The 20226-nt window shown below is 36.4% G+C and overlaps 1 protein-coding gene across 2 annotated transcripts in view; it reads right to left on the bottom strand.

Moving 5' to 3' along the window:
• ADK (adenosine kinase) overlaps positions 1-20226 on the bottom strand; it is a 613194-nt gene that overhangs the window by 335717 nt on the left and 257251 nt on the right. For both annotated transcript variants that reach the window (XM_033209675.1, XM_033209676.1), the window contains exon 6: positions 16670-16778. In XM_033209675.1, coding sequence (XP_033065566.1) covers positions 16670-16778 — 109 coding nt within the window. The remainder of the gene's footprint in view (positions 1-16669; positions 16779-20226) is intronic.

The raw sequence follows: 20226 nt of genomic DNA, 5'->3' as shown, positions 1-20226 counted from the left end.
AACTTTTATATGAATTCAAAAACCAAAATATTCATGTGACTTTCTTTATTATGATATCTGCTTTATTGTGGTGGTCTGGAACTGAATCCACAATATCTCCCAGGCATGCCTGTGTTCACCTCTACATGTTATATTTAAGCAAAGATGTCTTTGCTTAACTCAAATGTTAACACAGTTTGGGCTTCACTTGAAGTGACTGTCAAATAAAACTACTAAACATGAGTGAAAAAGATTCATATGTGTTAAGTGTCAGGAATTTTACACCAACATGAAAAGCTCCAAATAGAACAAACAACTCTACAGATTTTTTTTCATTTTATTCTCTGTATTTATAAATGAAATAGTTAAGGTCACCTGTAAGGACATTGTAAAATAAAGGCTTAAATATTCATAGTTAATCCCTAAAGAAGTTAATTAAGCAGTCCAGAATAGGATAGTCAAAAATTTGAGACAAAAATGCAGGAATAAAGTCATAAGGTGATCATATGGTGATCATCGATTTGACCAATATAATGGGAGTTCTAACACATAAGAGTTCAAAACTGCACTTGGAACAGTGATAAAAGGCGAGACACAGTTTAGCTATCCCACTTCTTTAATAATCTTAGAAGAATATTATAAAGTAATAAATTTCAAAAATACTTTGAACTCTATTTAAATGCTATATATAAAGAGCTGTGACATTATTTAATCAACTGTCATTCACAGACTAGCTTAAATTATAAAAAAACATTAGTTCACTTACTCTGCCCAAGTGTACTTAGTGTAACAGCATAAATTATGTTACAAAGCCTTGTTCCATGGTCTAATAAGGTTTAAAGCTATCACTTTAAGTAAGTTTTTTGTTTGTTTGTTTTCAGACAGAGTCTTGCTCTGTCAGCCAGGCTGGAGTATAGTGGCATGATCTTGGCTTGCTGCAACCTCTGCCTCCTGGGTTCGAGTGAATCTCCTGCCTCAGCCTCCCTCGCAGCTGGAACTAAGGCGTGCACCACCATGCTTGGCTAATTTTCGTATTTTTAGTAGAGATGGGCTGGTCTCTACTAAAAATTTTGGCCAGGCTGGTCTCAAACTCTTGATCTCAGGTGATCCACCCACTTCGGCCTCCCAGAGGGCTAGAATTTCAGGCATGAGCCATTGCACCTGGCCTAAGTAAGTAACACTTGCCTTTTTAAAAAATATATTACTTCAATTTCTATCAGGTGACCATTACAAAACAACTTAATTCACTTTCACTGAAACTTTCTCAAATCTTTTCATGACAGAGCAAAGAATATTAGATGACATGTTCTAAATTCTGAGCATGAAATTTTGAGCAATCTTTTTAAATTTCTAGTCACATTTTAGTTTAACCATATCTTTTGGTAAATACTGCCAAAAGATAACCAAATCCTAAAAAATAGATATTATTTAATTATAAATTCATTCTAACTTGTTAATTCGATGGACACAGACTACATTACTGACACGTAAAATTTCAAATATAGGATTTCTTAGATAAGATGTCTTATAATTTATCACACTGCCTCATTTTAAGGGCTTTGTTGCTTTTAGATTACTGACAAAGATATTTAATTGTAACAGTATAAATGAAAGTTTTACTAAGAAAAATTGTTACTCATGGAATAGGTATGAAAAACCCATAGGGCAAACAAAGCAGGAGATGTAAAACGTAAACATTTGGTAGTGATTCTTACTTGCCTTTAATATACATATACTTCTGTTTCTTTGTAAGTATGAATTCTATTATTTACTGCCAAGGCTGTACATTTCTTCATACCATGTTTCCTCTACTGACCCACAATCATACTTCCCTTACTCCAGAAGCAAACATTAGTGACATCTGAAAACCGTACCCTCACAAAAACCACATTCTCCAAAGCAGTAAAATTCTAGGCTGAAAACAGATAGAAGTGGTCAAGAGAGAGTTATAAATAAATGAAGAGAGGAAAAGAGACATAGGAACTGAAAAAAATAATTTAAAAAAGAAAACAGGCATGAGTGCTAAAGGAAAACTCACAAGTCTCATATTCTCACAAAATTACTGACAAGATATGACATATTATTCTTTCACTTATAGTGTTTAATTTCTAATCCATGAAACAGGGTACAAATTTGGCTGACCTTGTTTACGCAAGGTAAATCACAAGGTACTGAATGTTTGTTAAAATCTATTTCTTAAATATATTTTTAATACCTAAAGTTTAAAATTTTCCCCATTCATAAGCCTAAACTTGCAAGGTAATTAGTTCTTTACAGTGTTATTTGAAACTGGGAACCTTTTTTCCTATCCTAAAGAGATGTTATTTGAAGTAATGAATAGATTTCTAAACAAAATCCCACTGGACTCACAATGTAATTCAAACACTATGCAGAGACGACTAAGTAATTACAAAAAATTACAATACTAGTAATTACACAAAGATGAACAACTATATCTTAGCTGAGAGCTTTCACATTTATTTTTCAGTGATAAAATGGTATCTAGAACATTTTATAGAGTCTAGAATAATATTTGAGGGAATTTTGACATTAAATCAACCTGAAGACGAATTTAAGATTACAATTGATACTATAACAATATGAATTCGAACTGTGCAGGTCAACCTATACATAGATTTTCTTCTGCCTCTGCAAACCTCTGAGACACAAAGGCCAACCCCTCCTCTTCTTCCCCTCCTCAGCCCACTCAACATGAAGATGACTGAGATAAAGATCTTTATGATGATCCATTTCCACTTAATGAATAATAAATATATTTTCATTCCATATATTATAACATTACCTTTTCTTTAGCTTAATTTATTGTAACAATACAGAATATAATACGTATACAAAATACGTGTTAATCAACTATTTACATTATCAGTAAGGCTTCCAATTAACTACTATTAGTAGTTAAGCTTTTGAGGAGGTAAAAGTTGAATGTGGATTTTCAAAGGGGTCAGTGACCACAACCCCCACACTGTTCAAGGGTCTACTGTACTTTCTCACCACAACTTGCAATTTCTGCTTTTACTCAAATATTCCCCATAACACATTTATCAGTGAAGGTTATGGTCATTTTCTGACACTCCAATAGGTCAAGTAAACGAGAAACAATATTTGGGGACAAGAAAGTCAACTGGGAATGAAATCTACAGTTTGAAATGAATACAATGTTCCAGGAAAACTCAGTACAGAATTCCCATAGAGATAAATCATAGTTATTATCAAATTCAAATTCAGGCTGGGGGCGGTGGCTCATGCCTGTAATCCCAGCACTTTGGGAGTCCGAGGTGAGTGGATCACTAGAGGTCAGGAGTTCAAGACCAGCCTGGCCAAAATGGTGAAACCCCATTTCAACTAAAAGAAAAAAAAATACAAAACTCAGTCAGGCATGGTGGTGGGTGCCTGCAATCCCTGCTACTGGGTAGGCTGACACAGGAGAATCATTCAAACCCAGGAGGTGGAGGTTGCAGTGAGCCGAGATTATGTCACTGCACTCCAGCCTGGGCAACAGACCAAGACTCAAATTCAAATAAAAAAAAATTAGGCAATCTTGAAAAAAAAAGCGAGTTACCTGAAAAAGGGAAAAACCAAAATCAACATAGAGATTTACACTTCCAATCACTATGAAGGACCAGGGAGTAGATTTATATTCTCATCTTAAACAACTAACAATGAACAAAATATATGAAAACACAATTTTCAGGCATTGGATAATAAACAAAAAAGGGGCACAATAAGGTAAGTGCTACAATTACTCAAACTTACACCTTGAATAGAGTTCCCAGGCTGCAGAGCAGAAGGAAGAACCTAAATAGAGTCAAGTAGTTTCCATTCAGGGAGGCCAAGCTGGCTACCACCTGCTGGGGCAGAGTACTGAAGAGGAGAGAGCCGCTTGAAGAAGAAAGAGGTGGAAAGTGAGAAATCAAGATATGCAAGGGATTCCTCTGGAGTCTTCAGTACACATGTATGAGGAAAGAACCAATACCCAGGTAATCAGAAAAAAACAATAACGCAGTAATCAGATAAAAAAAGTGATAGAATTAGTAGACATGGATATTAAAACAATTGTTATAACAACATTCCATAAGCACATGACAACATAAGCATACTATGTAGAGCCATAGCATGAGTAAAAGAGGCCCAAATCAAGGTTCAAGAGATGAAAACTATAATGTAAGACATAAAATGTCAACTGGATGAGATTAATGGCAGATTAAACATTGTAGATGAAATAATTAGTAAACTTCAGAGTAATAGAAATTATTCAAGGACGGACGTGGCGGCTCATGCCTGCAATCCCAGCAATTTGAGAGGTCGAGACAGGCAGATCGCTTGAGTTCAGGAGTTTGAGACCAGCCTGAGCAACACAGAAAAACCTGTCTCTAGAAAAAATGCAAAAACTAGCCAGGCATGGTGGTGCACTCAGTCCTGTAGTTCCAGCTACTTGGGAGGCTGAGGCGGGGGTTGCATTGACCCAGTATTGCGCCACTGCACTCCAGCTTGGGAAACAGAATGAGAATTTGACTGGGAAAAAAAAAAAAAAAAAAAAGAGCCCAGGCACAGTGGCCCACACCTGTAATCCCAGCACTTTGGGAGGTCGAGGCAAGAGGATCATGAGGTCAGGAGTTCAGGACCAGCCTAAATATATGATGAAAACCCATCTCAAAAAAAAAAAAAAAAAAAGAAAGAAAACTCATCTCTACTAAAAATACAAAGATTAGCCGGGCATGGTGGCACGTGCCTGCAGTCCCAGCTACTAGGGAGGCTGAGGCAGGAGAATCGCTTGACCTGGGAGGCGGGGGTTGCAGTGAGCCAAGATTGCACTACTGCACTCCAGCCTGGGTGACAGAAAAGACTCCATCTCAAAAAAGAAAAAGAAAAAGGAAAAGAAAAGAAGAAAAAATAGGGGAGAGTAATTATTCAAAATGAAGAACAGATAGAAAAACAAAAATATTGAAAACAGAATCACTGAGACATGGGTCAACTACAAGTGGCTTCTTCTTCTTCTTTTTCTTCTTCTTCTTCTTCTTCTTCTTCTTCTTCTTATTATTATTATATTATTATTTTAATTGGAGTCCCAAAGGTAGACGGAGATGGAAAGAGAAAATATGACTACAAGAGTTTATTGCAAGAGTTTCCAGAATATGGCATAAGGAGGAGAACTGTAGTAGATTCCAGTGAGTTGAGGAAATAGAACTGAGAGTCTGGGAATTTCAGAGCAGTTAAGAGCTGAAAGATCACAATATCAGAGAACAGAAAGATTTACAGAGAAACCTGGAATTCTGTAGAGGGTCTTTTCTTAAATATATACCAGGTCAGTACCTGGGAAAGAAACATCCAAAAGTATTAAGAGGGAAAAAAAAAAAGAGGGAACAGTACCTGAGGCACATATGTATTTGGAAATAGTAGCTATTTCCAAGACCTAGAGCAGAAAATCTCACTATTTTTCTCATCAAAGTCTCCAATGTTTTTGGCACCAGGGACTACTTTTGTGGAAGACAATTTTTCCATGGAAAGGGTAGGAGGCATGGTTTCAGGATGAAACTGTTGCACCTCAGATCATCAGGCATTAGTTAGATTCTCACAAGACACAAACAACCTAGATCCCTCGCTTGTGCAGTTCAGAATAGGGTTTGTGCTCCTATGAGAATCCTCTGCTAATCTGACAGAAGGTGGAGCTCAGGTAGTAATGTTTGCTGGCCCACCACTCACCTCCTGCTGTGTGGCCTGGTTCCTAACAGGAACTGATACAGCCGTAGTACCTGGGATTAGGGACCCCTTAGTGCTCTATGCCATGGAATACTAAGAAAAGTCTTGCCCCAGCAGTAGGAAATATTTAGCTTTATTTATTTGATGAGATTAATAGCAGTTCAGGTATTATAGAAGAAAATATTAGTAAAATGGAAGGCACAGCAAAGGAGGTATGCAAAATAAAACACAGAGAGACAAAATTAAAAAAAGAGTATCAGTGTGTTATGAGACAACTTCAAGTGGCCTGAAAGGGTCAGAAAACCAATTTGAAGATATCTAATGGCTGCAAATATTCCAAAACTTCATAATAAAAACTAAAAACTCATAGCTCTAAGAAGTTAAACAAAACCTATGCATAAGAAACATGAAGAAGAATACACTAAGGCCCATCATAACTAAACTGATCAAAATCAATAATTTTCTCTCTGTGTATTTTTTGTAGGGATGAGGTCTCACTATGTTGCCTAGGCTATTCTTGATCTCCAAGCCTCAAAAGCTATCCTCCCATCTTGACCTCCCAAAGCACTGGAATTACAGGTGTGAGCCACTGCACCTGGCCTCATACAGAAAATCTTAAAAGCAGCAAAATTTGGGGAATTGGGGACGTGAAATATTGAAGAACAAAAGAATGTCAGATTTCTTATCAAGAATTATGCAAGTAAGATGGCAATGGGGTAACATTTTTCATGTACTGAAAAACTGTCAAACTAGAACTGTATATCTGGCACATAAAGATGTTTTCAAACATACAAAAGCTGAAAGAATTTATTACCAACAGATCCAAATACAAGAGATGTTAAAGAATGCCCTTTAGGCAGAAGGAGAATGATACCAGATGGAAATCTAATTCTAATCAAAAGGAATGAAGAGAACTAGAAATGATAAATACATGAGTAAAAATATGCTTTTTCTTATTAAGTCTTTAAAAATATATATTTGACAATTTAAACAAAAATAGCAGCAAGGTTATGATGTTTATAATATATATGTAGAAGTAAAATGTATGTATTGTAAGTTGTGAGACATATATTAACAAAGCTGATTAAAAAAAAACAACAACAATTAGGCTGGGTGCAGTGGCTCATGCCTGTAATCCCAGCACTTTCGGAGACCAAGGCAGGCAGATCACAAGGTCAGGAGATCGAGACCATCCTGGTTAATATGGTGAAACCCCATCTCTACTAAAAACACAAAAAATTAGCCTGGCGTGTTAGCAGGCATGTATAGTCCCAGCCACTTGAGAGGCTGAGGCAGAAGAATGGTGTGAACCCGGGAGGTGGAGGTTGCATTTAACCTTAAATGTAAATGGACTAAATCCCCAATTAAAAGAAAAAGACTAGCAAATTGGACAAAGAGTCAAGACCCATCAGTGTGCTGTATTCAGGAGACCCATCTCACGTGCAGAGACACACATAGGCTCAAAATAAAGGGATGGAGGAAGATCTACCAAGCAAATGGAAACCAAAAAAAGAAAAAGCAGGGGTTGCAATCCTAGTCTCTGATAAAACAGACTTTAAAACAACAAAGATCAAAAGAGACAAAGAAGACCATTACATAATGGTAAAGGGATCAATTCAACAAAAAGAGCTAACTATCCTAAATATATACGCACCCAATACAGGAGCAATCAGATTCATAAAGCAAGTCCTTAGAGACCTACAAACACACTTAGACTCCCACACAATAATAATGGGAGACTTTAACACCCCACTGTCAACATTAGACAGATCAACAAGACAGAAAGGTAACGAGGATACCCAAGACTTGAACTCAGCTCTGCACCAAGCAGACCTAATAGACATCTACAGAACTCTCCAACCCAAATCAACAGAATATACAGTCTTCTCAGCACCACACTGCACTTATTCCAAAACTGACCAAAGAGTTGGAAGCAAAGCACTCCTCAGCAAATGTAAAAGAACAGAAATTATAACAAACTGTCTCTCAGACCACAGTGCAATCAAATTAGAATTTAGGATTAAGAAACTCACTGAAAACCACACAACTACATGGAAAGCGAACAACCTGCTCCTGAATGACTACTGGGTACATAACGAAATGAAGGCAGAAATAAAGATGTTCTTTGAAACCAATCAGAACAAAGACACAACGTATCAGAATCTCTGGGACACATTTAAAGCAGTGTGTATCAGAATCTCTGGGACACATTTAAAGCAGTGTGTAGAGGGAAATTTATAGCACGAAATGCCCACAAGAGAAAGCTGGAAAGATCTAAAACCAACACCCTAACATCACAATTAAAAGAACTGGAGAAGCAAGAGCAAACACATTCAAAAGCTAGCAGAAGGCAAGAAATAACTAAGATCAGAGCAGAACTGAAGGAGATAGGGACACAAAAAACCCTCCAAAAAATCAATGAATCCAGGAGATGGCTTTTTGAAAAGATTAACAAATTGATAGACCACTAGCAAGACTAATAAAGAAGAAAAGAGAGAAGAATCAAATAGATGCAATAAAAAATGATAAAGGGGATATCACCACCGATCCCACAGAAATACAAACTATCATCAGAGAATACTATAAACACCTCTATGCAAATAAACTAGAAAATCTAGAAGAAATGGATAAATTCCAGGACACATACCTCCTCCCAAGACTAAACCAGGAAGAAGTTGAATCCCTGAATACACCAATAACAAGCTCTGAAATTGAGGCAATAATTAATAGCCTACCAACCAAAAAAAGTACAGGACCAGACAGACTCACAACCGAATTCTACCAGAGGTATGAAGAGGAGCTGGTACCATTCCTTCTGAAACTATTTCAATCAACAGAAAAAGAGGGAATCCTCCCTAACTTATTTTATGAGGCCAGCATCATCCTAACACCAAAGCCTGGCAGGGACACAACAAAAAGAGAATTTTAGACCAATATCCGTGATGAACATTGATGCAAAAATCCTCAATAAAATACTGGCAAACCGAACCCAGCAGCACATCAAAAAGCTTATCCACCACAATCAAGTGGGCTTCATCCCTGGGATGCAAGGCTGGTTCAACATATGCAAATCAATAAACATAATCCATCATATAAACAGAACCAAACACAAAAACGATATGAGTATCTCAATAGATGCAGAAAAGGCCTTCGACAAAATTCAACAGCCCTTCATGCTAAAAACTCTCAATAAACTAGGTATTGATGGGACATATCTCAAAATAACAAAAGCTATTTATGACAAACCCACAGCCAAAATCATACTGAATGGGCAAAAACTGGAAGCATTCTCTTTGAAAACTGGCACAAGACAGGGATGCCCTCTCTCACCACTCCTATTCAACATAGTATTGGAAGTTTTGGCCAGGGCAATCAGGCAGGAGAAATAAATAAAAGGTATTCAATTAGGAAAAAAGGAAGTCAAATTGTCCCTGTTTGCAGATGACATGACTGCATATTTAGAAAATCCCATTGTCTCAGCCCAAAATCTCCTTAAGCTGATAAGCAACTTCAGCAAAGTCTCAGGATACAAAATCAATGTGCAAAAATCACAAGCATTCCTATACACCAATAACAGACAAACAGAGAGCCAAATCATGAGTGAACTCTCATTCACAATTGCTTCAAAGAGAATACCTAGGAATCCAACTTACAAGGGATGTGAACGACCTCTTCAAGGAGAACTACAAATCACTGCTCAACGAAATAAAAGAGGACACAAACAAATGGAAGAACATTCCATGCTCATGGATAGTAAGAATCAATATCGTGAAAATGGCTGTACTGCCCAAGGTAATTTATAGATTCAATGCCATCCTCATCAAGCTACCAATGACTTTCTTCACAGAACTGGAAAAAACTACTTTAAAGTTCATATGCAACTCAAAAAGAGCCTGCATTGCCAAGACAATCCTAAGCCAAAAGAACAAACTTGGAGGCTTCATGCTACCTGACTTCAAACTACACTACAAGGCTACAGTAACCAAAACAGCATGGTACTGGTACCAAAACAGAGATATAGACCAATGGTACAGAACAGAGCCCTCAGAAATAATACCACACATCTACAACCATCTGATCTTTGACAAACCTGACAAAAACAAGCAATGGGGAAAGGATTCCGTATTTAATAAATGGTGTTGGGAAAACTGGGTAGCCATATGTAGAAAGCTGAAACTGGATCCCTTCCTTACATCTTATACAAAAAAAATGCAAGATGGATTAAAGACTTAAATGTTAGACCTAAAACCATAAAAAATCCTAGAAGAAAACCTAGGCAATACCATTCAGGACATAGGCATGGGTAAGGACTTCATGACTAAAACACCAAAAGCAATGGCAACAAAAGCCAAAACAGACAAATGGGATCTAATTAAACTAAAGAGCTTCTGCACAGCAAAAGAAACTACCATCAGAGTGAACAGGCAACCTACAGAATGGGAGAAAATTTTTGCAATCTACCCATTTGACAAAGGGCTAATATCCAGAATCTACAAAGAACTTAAACAAATTTACAAGAAAAAATCAAACAACCCCATCAGAGGGTGAAGGATATGAACAGACACTTCTCAAAAGAAGACATCTATGCAGCCAGCAGACACATGAGAAAATGCTCATCACCACTGGTCTTCAGAGAAATTCAAATCAAAACCACAATGAGAGACCATCTCACACCAGTAAGAATGGTGATCATTGAAAAGTCAGGAAACAACAGGTGCTGGAGAGGATGTGGAGAAATAGGAATGCTTTTACACTGTTGGTAGGACTGTAAACTAGTTCAACCATTGTGGAAGACAGTGTGGCGATTCCTCAAGGATCTGGAACTATAAATACCATTTGACCCAGCCATCCCATTACTGGGTACATACTCAAAGGATTATAAATCATGCTGCTATAAAGACACACATACACGTATGTTTATTGTGGTACTATTCACAATAGCAAAGACTTGGAAACAACCGAAATGTCCATCAATGATAGACTGGATTAAGAAAATGTGGCACATATACACCATGGAATACTATGCAGCCATAAAAAAAGATAAGTTCATGTCCTTTGTAGGGACATGGATGAAGCTGGAAACTTCTGAGCAAACTATCGCAAGGACAGAAAACCAAACACTGCATGTTCTCACTTATAAGTGGGAAGTGAACAATGAGAACACTTGGACACAGGTTGGGGAACATCACACAATGGGGCCTGTCGTGGGGTGAGGGGAGGGGGAAGGGATAGCATTAGGAGAAATACCTAATGTAAATGACGAGTTAATGGGTGCAGCACACCAACATGGCACAGGTATACATATGTAACAAACCTGTATATGGTGCACATGTACCCTAGAACTTAAAGTATAAAAAAAAAAAAAAGTAAAAAGTAAAAAAAAAAAAAAAAAAAAAAAAGTCAAGGCACAGTGGGATGCACCTGTATGTAGTTCCAGCACCTCAGGAGGCTGATGTGGGAGTATTGCTTGATCCCAGGCAGTCAAGGCTACAGTGAACCATAAGTGTACCACTGCACTGCAGCCTAGACCACAGGGCAAGATGCTGCCTCAAAGAAAGAAAAAAAAAATTAAGGCCGGGTACAATGGCTCATGCCTGTAATCCTAGCACTTTGGGAGACCAAGGTGGGTGGATCACTTGAGGCCAGGAGTTCGAGACCAGCCTGGCCAACATAGAGAAACCCATCTCTACTAAAAAAACTCACAAAAAACTAGCAGGGCGTGGTGGTGCATGCCTGTAGTCCCAGTTGCTTGGGAGGCTGAGGCACAAGAATTGCTTATACCCGGGAGGCGCAGGTTGCAGCATGCTGCGATTGCACCACTGCACTCCAGCCTGGGCAACACAGCAAGGCGCAGTCACAAAAAAAAAAATTGAAATGTGACAATTATAGCATAAAGGTTAGGAAAGGTAAAATGGAAGTATACCACTATAAGGTACTTTAATACTATATGTGAAAGCAAACTGTAATGAAAGATGTGCACTATAAATCCTAATGCAACCATTAAAGTAAGACAAAAAGAGAGAGATTAAGCCAACAAAAAGGACAAAAACACAGGATTAACCCAAAAGAGGGCAGGAGAGAGAAAAGAGAATGAAGAACACATGAGAGAAATGGAAAACAAATACCAGGATTATGAAATCAAACCTAACTATACTGCTAACTGGAACAGTATAAACATTCCAGTTAAAAGGGAGATACTGTCAGGTTGGACAAAAAATAAGACTCAACTATGTTGTCTATAAGAAATGCACTTTAAAAGATAAAAACATAAATAGGTTAGAAGTGAAAGGGAGGAAAAAGATATAACATGATATCAATAATCAAAAGAAAGTTGGATTGACTATATTAATATTAGACAGTAAATTTAAGACTAAAGTATATTACCAGGGATACATATTTCATAATGAAAAACAGGCCAAATAATCAACCTTGCACCTTATGCACCTAACAAAAGATTTCAACATAAGTAAAAACTAATAGAATATGGGAGATGAATATACCAATTCACAATTATAATGAGAGAAAGATCTCTGCAAAGTCCCCATATCTAGAAATTAAACAACAGACATTTAAATAACCCGTGATTCAAATAAGTAGTTAAAAGAGAAACTAGAGAGTATTTCAAAGTGAATGAAAATGACAACATGACAATATGTGATGCAGCCAAATTAAGCCTTAGAAATGTATAGCACTAAGCAAGCACCTATAGTAGAAAAAAAGTGACAAATCAATAAATTACTCTTCTCCCTTAACAAACAAACTAAAAGAATAAGGCAAAGTAGTGGGAGGCAGAATAAAGAGAACAACAACAAAGGAAACCCAAAGAAGGAACAAAAGGCAATAATAAAGAACAAATAAAAATCAACCTGGCTTAGCTTTCCCAGAAAAGGTATGAGAAGTCAATGAAGCAATAACTACAAAATATTTTGTTCTGAAAAATATTACACCAAATGAGTTGTCATTTATGTAAAAGCAATAGGAGGTAAATAAAAGCTCAAGAAGGGATGCATTTTAAGTCCTTCCTGTAAAAAAAAAAAGTTTGATGATAAAATGGAGCCAATCAAGGGATAATCAAAATTAATAATAAAGGAATGGGAAAACTGTTACAAAGTAGTTGATGATAAGCATTTATCTCATTTAAATATAGAATTAAGACTACAAAAATTATAGTTACAGAATAAAATGAAAACGTTTAAACATTGAAAAATATATTTAAAAAAAGTAAAAATGTAACTACCAAAATTCATGATGAAACATAGTGCTAATTTTCACCTAGCCTTTATGCTATCATTGTCACATTTTAATTTTTTTTACATTTTCCATAGCAGATTAATACACCTTAAAAAGGAAATACAAGCCAGGTGCAGTGGCTTACACCTGTAGCCCCAGCTACTCGGGAGGGTGAGATAGGAGGATCGCCTGAGCCCAGAATTTCAAGGCTGCAGTGAGCTGTGATCACACCACTGCACTCCAGCCTGGGAAACAGAGCAAGACCTTATCTACAAAAAAATCAAAAGTAAAAATAAAAGTTAAGAATATAAAAGAAGGAAATACATAATGTAGAAAAATTAATGGCTCCAGTGTACTATTCTTTTTCATAAGCCTTTCCTGAATAAGTCTTACAGGTCTAATTTAAGAAATATTATTTTTCCTTTTCTTTTCTTTCTTTTTTTTTTTTTTTTTTTTTTGAGACAGGATTTTGCTCTGTCGCCTAGGCTGGAGTATAGTGGTACAATTATAGCTCAATGTAACTTCTTTTTTTTTTTTTTTTTTTTGAGGCGGAGTCTTGCTCTGTCGCCCAGGCTGGAGTGCAGTGGCCGGATCTCAGCTCACTGCAAGCTCCGCCTCCCGGGTTCCCGCCATTCTCCTGCCTCAGCCTCCCAAGTAGCTGGGACTACAGGCGCCCACCACCTCGCCCGGCTAGTTTTTTGTATTTTTAGTAGAGACGGGGTTTCACTGTGTTCGCCAGGATGGTCTCGATCTCCTGACCTTGTGATCCGCCCGTCTTGGCCTCCCAAAGTGCTGGGATTACAGGCTTGAGCCACCGCGCCCGGCCTCAATGTAACTTCTAATTCCTAGGCTCAAGTAATCCTCCCGCCTCAGTCTCCCAAGTAGCTAGATCTACAGGTGAGTGCCACTATGCATCACTAATTTAAAGGAATTTTTTTTTGGCACAGATGGGGTCTCACTATGTTGCCCAAGCTGGACTCAATCTCCTGGCCAAAAGCAATCCACTGGCTTTGGCCTCCCAAAGCACTGGAACTATAGGCATAAACCACCATGCCTAGTCAGGAAATACTATTTAAGTGAGGAAAAACAGATACATCCCTTAGATAATTCTAAGGTGAAGAGAACCTGAGACTTATGTTTTCAAAAACATAATTACCTAGTCACCATAACCAGTGGTCAATAATTACCTGCTAACAAAGAATCTGAGAAGTTGGTTTAAACATGGAAAAACTGAGTTTACATGGCATAAAATGAAACATTTATTATGAAAGATAAAAAATAAATTTTAAAAGATCTTGACACTGTATTTAAACCCAAAGAGGATGCTGGTGTATCCATATTCAATTTTAGCTTTTCAATCAGGAAGGTTTCCAGTGTGAACTTACTCAGTGAATTATATGGTAAAGAAAATGAAGAAGAAGTTTTGCAATTTTCTTAATATTCATTAAACACTGCTAGTTTAGAGACTAGTGTGAAGAAGTAGAGCTGAGTACGTAGATCTGGTTTAGCTTATGTGATGCAGACAGATGTTTTAGTTACAGAAATTTGTTTAATAGATAAACTGAGTTGCTTCCTTAGATCAAAATCATTTTAGAATTAAAGAGCCCCCAGAACTTTAACTTCTTAAACCTCATTAGTTTATGATGATAATGTAATGAGACTGCTGACCTCATAGAACCAGAAAGTATGGGGCAGCCCATTTAATTTATGGTTTGACCATATGCTAAGAAAAAACTAGACTAGACTACATCTCATCTCAGGATGCTCTGAAATCAAAGGGAATTACAGATTTGTAAAACCTGCAGTGTCTTTGTGGAAATAACATTATATTTCAAAAGGAAGTTCACAGATTTCAATGAATACGAATTATGCTCTTAATCACCAAGAAAATATTTGTTAAATGTTCACTAAGAATATACAGCATCCCAGGTATCCAATATGAGTCTACTATTTTCAGAACTATTTTGGAATAAGCCAAGCTATGAGAAGAGTATAGATTTATCTGGCAACGTAAGAGATCATTCTTTTTATGAAACGCTGAAACAGAAGCTACAAGCTAACACCTGCATCACAGATAACAACTGAAATCCATTTTGTTATTTCTTCTAGCTGAATACACCACCCAAATGTCAAAAACAATCCCATTTGCCTTATTAATAATTAGACCAAAGCTGATCACTTTACACTGTACAAAATTGCACATTAGGTATAAATATTTAACACTACTATAAAACTCCGTTCACCCAAATATGGCTAGATACAATATAGTGCATAAATGCTAAAACTATAAGTTGTCTGCAAGTTGAACCTATACTTTCATAAAAGTTCCATTCACCCAAAGTTGACCAGACGTGTTATAATGTATAATCATTATAACTATGAGTTGTTTGCAAGTTGGCGCACAATTCAGGATTGAACAAATATAAACTGAAACACAGAAGACTGTAATTGTCAAGTTAAATATACTTTTTCATCAGAATACACTGTCTTAGTTCATAGTCAACAAATATACATAAATTATGCCAAACTCTAAACATGGTGCTTTTTGAAAATCAGACTTTCACGTGTAAGATGGTTTGAAATAGTACATAAATCCCCCCGAAAGAATCACACTACAAAATATATAGTAACAAGATTTGAAAAATGGAATGAACATGAGACCAATTTGAGAAATAAAATGAAATGGAAATAATAAAGGGGAAAAAATATTTAATCCTTGAAATGTTTTTCTCACATAGTGGCAGAAAAGATAGCATAACTTTCCGTTATATAATCTTCTCAATGTAAGCATTTATTTGACAGTTATAAATAGGGTAGGATTTGGTATACAGAGGAATCAATAACAATGTTGTAAAGCCTAGAACAGTGCACATAAACATGCTGTAGGAGACATTAACATTAGACTGAAAGAAATAATTATATTTTCAATAAACATGTTCCTATTAGTAGGATAATCAATTTTTACGCATCTTACCAGCTATTTCACACAGCTCAGGTAGTGAAATGGCAGCAGCTGTTATACCAAAGCCATATATTACACGCATATGAGATGCTTTTAATTTTTCATAGGTATCTACTTATTTGTGTATAGCCACATTTAACACATATTAAATAAAAACAAGGTAATCATGGGGTGATTAATTCAGAAGAATTTTTGGTACAGTCCTATTTTAGAAATAAATTCTTAACCAATTATTTTTATGTCAGAAGACTTAATAATTCAAATAACACCCTGCCCTTATTCCCAGATTTAAGAGATTTGTCACGATTAATATTTTTGAAATATTAAATTAAGAGGTGTCATGGTAATTACTATGGAATAAATAGCAATTAAGTTTTTTAGGCAAATCAGCTCAAACTATTTGCAGTATATATATATACTACTAATATTTTTCTGCACAATGCAAGTTGCCTACAAATGTAAGATGTAAGTTTGTAGAATTATTTTAAAATATATTAGGAAACTGATTTAATATAGAATTCTGCACTTGGTTGGGAAGCACCTATGCATAATGTATCCAAAAATAAGTAGACATGAAGATAAATACTACAAATTATGTTACCCATAGAAAGATAATTATTTCTGTTCTATACTCACAATAGTGAATCTAACATATGCTTTGAGATAGGTAAATAATTTGCACGGTAAATAAAAGATAATTACTTTAAAATATATATCAGACAACAACTATAATCCATCATGTAAATATGTACCGGAGATTTGAATTAGGTAAGTACTTACTGCTATATAACAAACTCTTGCTTTTTCTACCAACATCCAGTTTTTCTCCAGATCAAGATGTTTTTCCTTTTTATAACAATTGGCAGCAGCAAGATTAGCTACGAGGGACCTAAAACAACCAAAGAATAAGCAAGTAATATTATAGCCAAACTTAGCATATATTTCTATAGATAGTTACCAATATTTTTTGCAAATTTTACAATTTACAGTTTAATTAATTCTTCAAAACTGATGTTATTGATTTTTAAATAAATATAAATACAATTTTGTTTTGAGAACATTCTGAGGCATCTATGATAATTTTTGTTCTAAACAACACCTGGTATTCTGAGAAAGAAATTGGCATTTAAGTTGCCTTTTGATAGTAAAATAGGACCTACTTTTTACACCTTAATAGTTCAAAATGCAGTTAAGAAATAAAGCTAACTTATTATATAAAAAGAAATCTATGCAACTAAAAACATTTTTTATAGTAGAAAAATATCTTGATAAAAATAAATATCAACATACTATAATTGTCTATTTAATCGAAGGCTTTAAAAGCCAAGTATGGAATTAATGTCACAAAAGACGCTTACAAATGTAGACCATATTCACTAAGAGGAATTAATTTGTAAACCATTATATTCTAAGGACTGAAATCAATTAGAATTGTTTTCTATAGTTGAAAAGTCCCTTGACTGGTCCAATTTTAGAAATGGAATATCTAAGCAGGATACTGCATTTAAAATCTTGCTACAGGTGGGTGCAGTAGCTCAAAGTTGAAATCCCAGCTCTTTCAGAGGCCAAGGTGGGAGGATTGCTTGATACCAGGAATTTCAGGTCAGCCTGGGCAACACAGCCAGATCCCATCTCTACAAAATAATTTTCAAAATTAGCTGGGGGTAGTGGTGCACACTTATAGTCCTAGGGACTCAGGAAGCTGAGGTGGGAGGATTGCTTGAGCCCAGGAGTTTGAGGCTGCAATGAGCTATGATCATGCCACCTGCACTCTAGCCTGGGCAACAAGGCAAAACCACATCTCTAAAAAACAAAAAATGAATTAATAAAAAATAAAATCCTGCTACAAGTGTCACTTGGCTTGTTTAATTAAAGATAAAAACAATAATTATTTACATTATAAAATAATAAAAATACTTTCCTTCCTCATACTGCTTCAGAATTTAAAAAATCACTTGCCAATTTTTCTCTTTTTCTTATTAAATTGTAACAGTTATAGCTTATAAAAAAATCTTATCATTTCAGACTTTGGTGAAGTGTTCGATTACACTGTTAAAAAAAAAAAAATCTCAATTCTCTTCCAAAACGTCTTTCCACTCATCCATCTGCCAATTTACTACTAAAGGATACATCTGTTTATGTTCAAGTAAACGAAGGAAGGAAAGAGTAATATGCATCAACATATCCAAATACAAAATAACTATATTACAAACTTAAGAAAATTTAGGCCTAATTTATAAAAATATTTTAGTAATTGTGACTTTAGGAAAATTTTGACAAAATGGCTACTAAATAAAAGCAAACACTTCTGGTACCAGATACTAAACTCTATTTTGATAATACAATGACTTTTTGATGGGAAACTACAGTTTCTCCAAAAGAAAAATAAAAGATTCCTTTTTTATTTTTTTGAGATGGAGTTTCGTTCTTGTCGCCTAGGCTGGAGAGCAATGGCTCCGTCTTGGCTCACTGCAACCTCTGCCTCCAGGTTCAAGCAATTCTCTTGCCTCAGTCTCCCAAGTAGCTGGGATTACAAGTGCCCGCCACAACACTTGGCTAGTTTTTTTGTATTTTTAGTAGAGGTGGGGTTTCATCATGTTGGCCAGGCTGGTCTCGAACTCCTGGCCTCAAAGGATCCACTTGCCTTGGCCTCCCAAAGTGCTGGGATTACAGGCATGAGCCACCACGCCTGACCAGAAAAATATGAGTATTCTTATTATCCCAATGTATTTGATTCTGACTTTGAAGAGGAAGAACCTGGATCAAGAAAGATACTGAATTACCCAAACACTTCGATTTCTGAAATTTTTTGTTTTTTGTTTTTGAGACGGGGCTCACTCTTTTGCCCAGACTGAAGTACAGTGGGTGGCACAACCGCAGTCCACCGCAGCCTCAACCTCCGGGGCTCAAGCGATCCTTCCACCTCAGCCTCTCGAGCAGCTGGGACCGCAGGTACATGCCACCATCCCCAACTAATTTTTGTATTTTTTGTAGAGATGGAGTTTTGCCATGTTGCCCAGGCTGGTCTTAAACTCCTGAGCTCAAGTGATCAGCCTGCTTTGGCCCCCTAAAGTGTTAGGATTACAAGGTGTGACCACCATGCCTGGCCAATTTCTGAGTTTTTGATAGTGGCAGCAAAGGTTACCGGACCTATCCAAAACAATTGATCCAACTGTATTAGCGTCCAGAATTTAGATAATGATTTAGATACTGAAGATTTCTCCCCAATTTTTGATTCCCATATCATCTGAACAATATCACTATAACTATCAAATTAGTATAAAAGTTAAGTTTTTGACATCTAGGAGATCTTATATTATCATAACTGTTCTCTCTCTCTTTGTTGTTGTTTTGTTTTGAGAATCTTGCTCTGTTGCCCAGGGTGGAGTGCAGTAGTGCAATCTCGGCTCACTCCACCTCCCAGGTTCAAGCAATTCTCCTGCCTTAGTCTCCCGAGTAGCTGGGATTACAAGTGCACACCTGGCTAATTTTTGTATTTTTAGTAGAGAGAGAGTTTCACCATGTTGGCCAGGCTGGTCTCGAACTCCTGACCTCAGGTGATCCACCTGACTCGGCCTCCCAAAGTGCTGGGATTACAGGCATGAGCCACCGCACCCAGCCGTAACTGTTCTTTAAGACAGCAATTTAGCATACCAAAACAATTTAGTAATATTACTGTAGCCTAAGTGATCTCAGAAGAAAATTTGACCTACTTCTCACGAATGGTAAAACTTTGCACCTACAGATTAAGGCTGGCCTTGGGAAAACTAAGGGCAATGGTCTAAACAAGCATATTTCAACACTTTTAGTTTTTTTTTTTAATCTCTGAATCCTATATTTCAATGTTTACTGAAGCCTTAAAATCATGAAGTTCTTCTGTATATAAAAAACAAAATTAAAGTCTGAAAATGCCTTACATACCCTAATAATTTTTGAATGCTGTATTTTGGTTATTCAGTAAATATTGTGCTTATTGATCCACAGTCTCCAGAATAGTCCATTCCTTAATATACCTCTGATGAAGGTCAAGTAGTGAGCAATAAAATGGGTAAATAGAAGAAATGGAGCAAGATGGCGGTGGAGAGGAGGAAGGAAATAAAGGAGGATGAAGAGAGAAAAAAGAAAGGAAGGGAAGATGGGAAAAGAAAGGAGATAGGGAATGGAGGAGGACAGACTACATATTTCCAACTATAAGTAATGCAAAATTTCTAGTGAATCACTATTTAAAAAGAGGTCATCTTTGATTATTCCAGCAATATAATAATTGGTAGGGCAGTTATTTTGTTTTTCCCTTGCAAAGGGGGAAAAAGCCTGTGCTGATATGGTAATAACGTCAG

This window comes from Trachypithecus francoisi, unplaced genomic scaffold (genome assembly GCF_009764315.1).
Source record: "Trachypithecus francoisi isolate TF-2019V2 unplaced genomic scaffold, Tfra_2.0 Lachesis_group9, whole genome shotgun sequence".
In the NCBI taxonomy this organism is placed as follows: domain Eukaryota; kingdom Metazoa; phylum Chordata; class Mammalia; order Primates; family Cercopithecidae; genus Trachypithecus; species Trachypithecus francoisi.
This window is presented reverse-complemented; position numbering and strand designations above follow the sequence as displayed.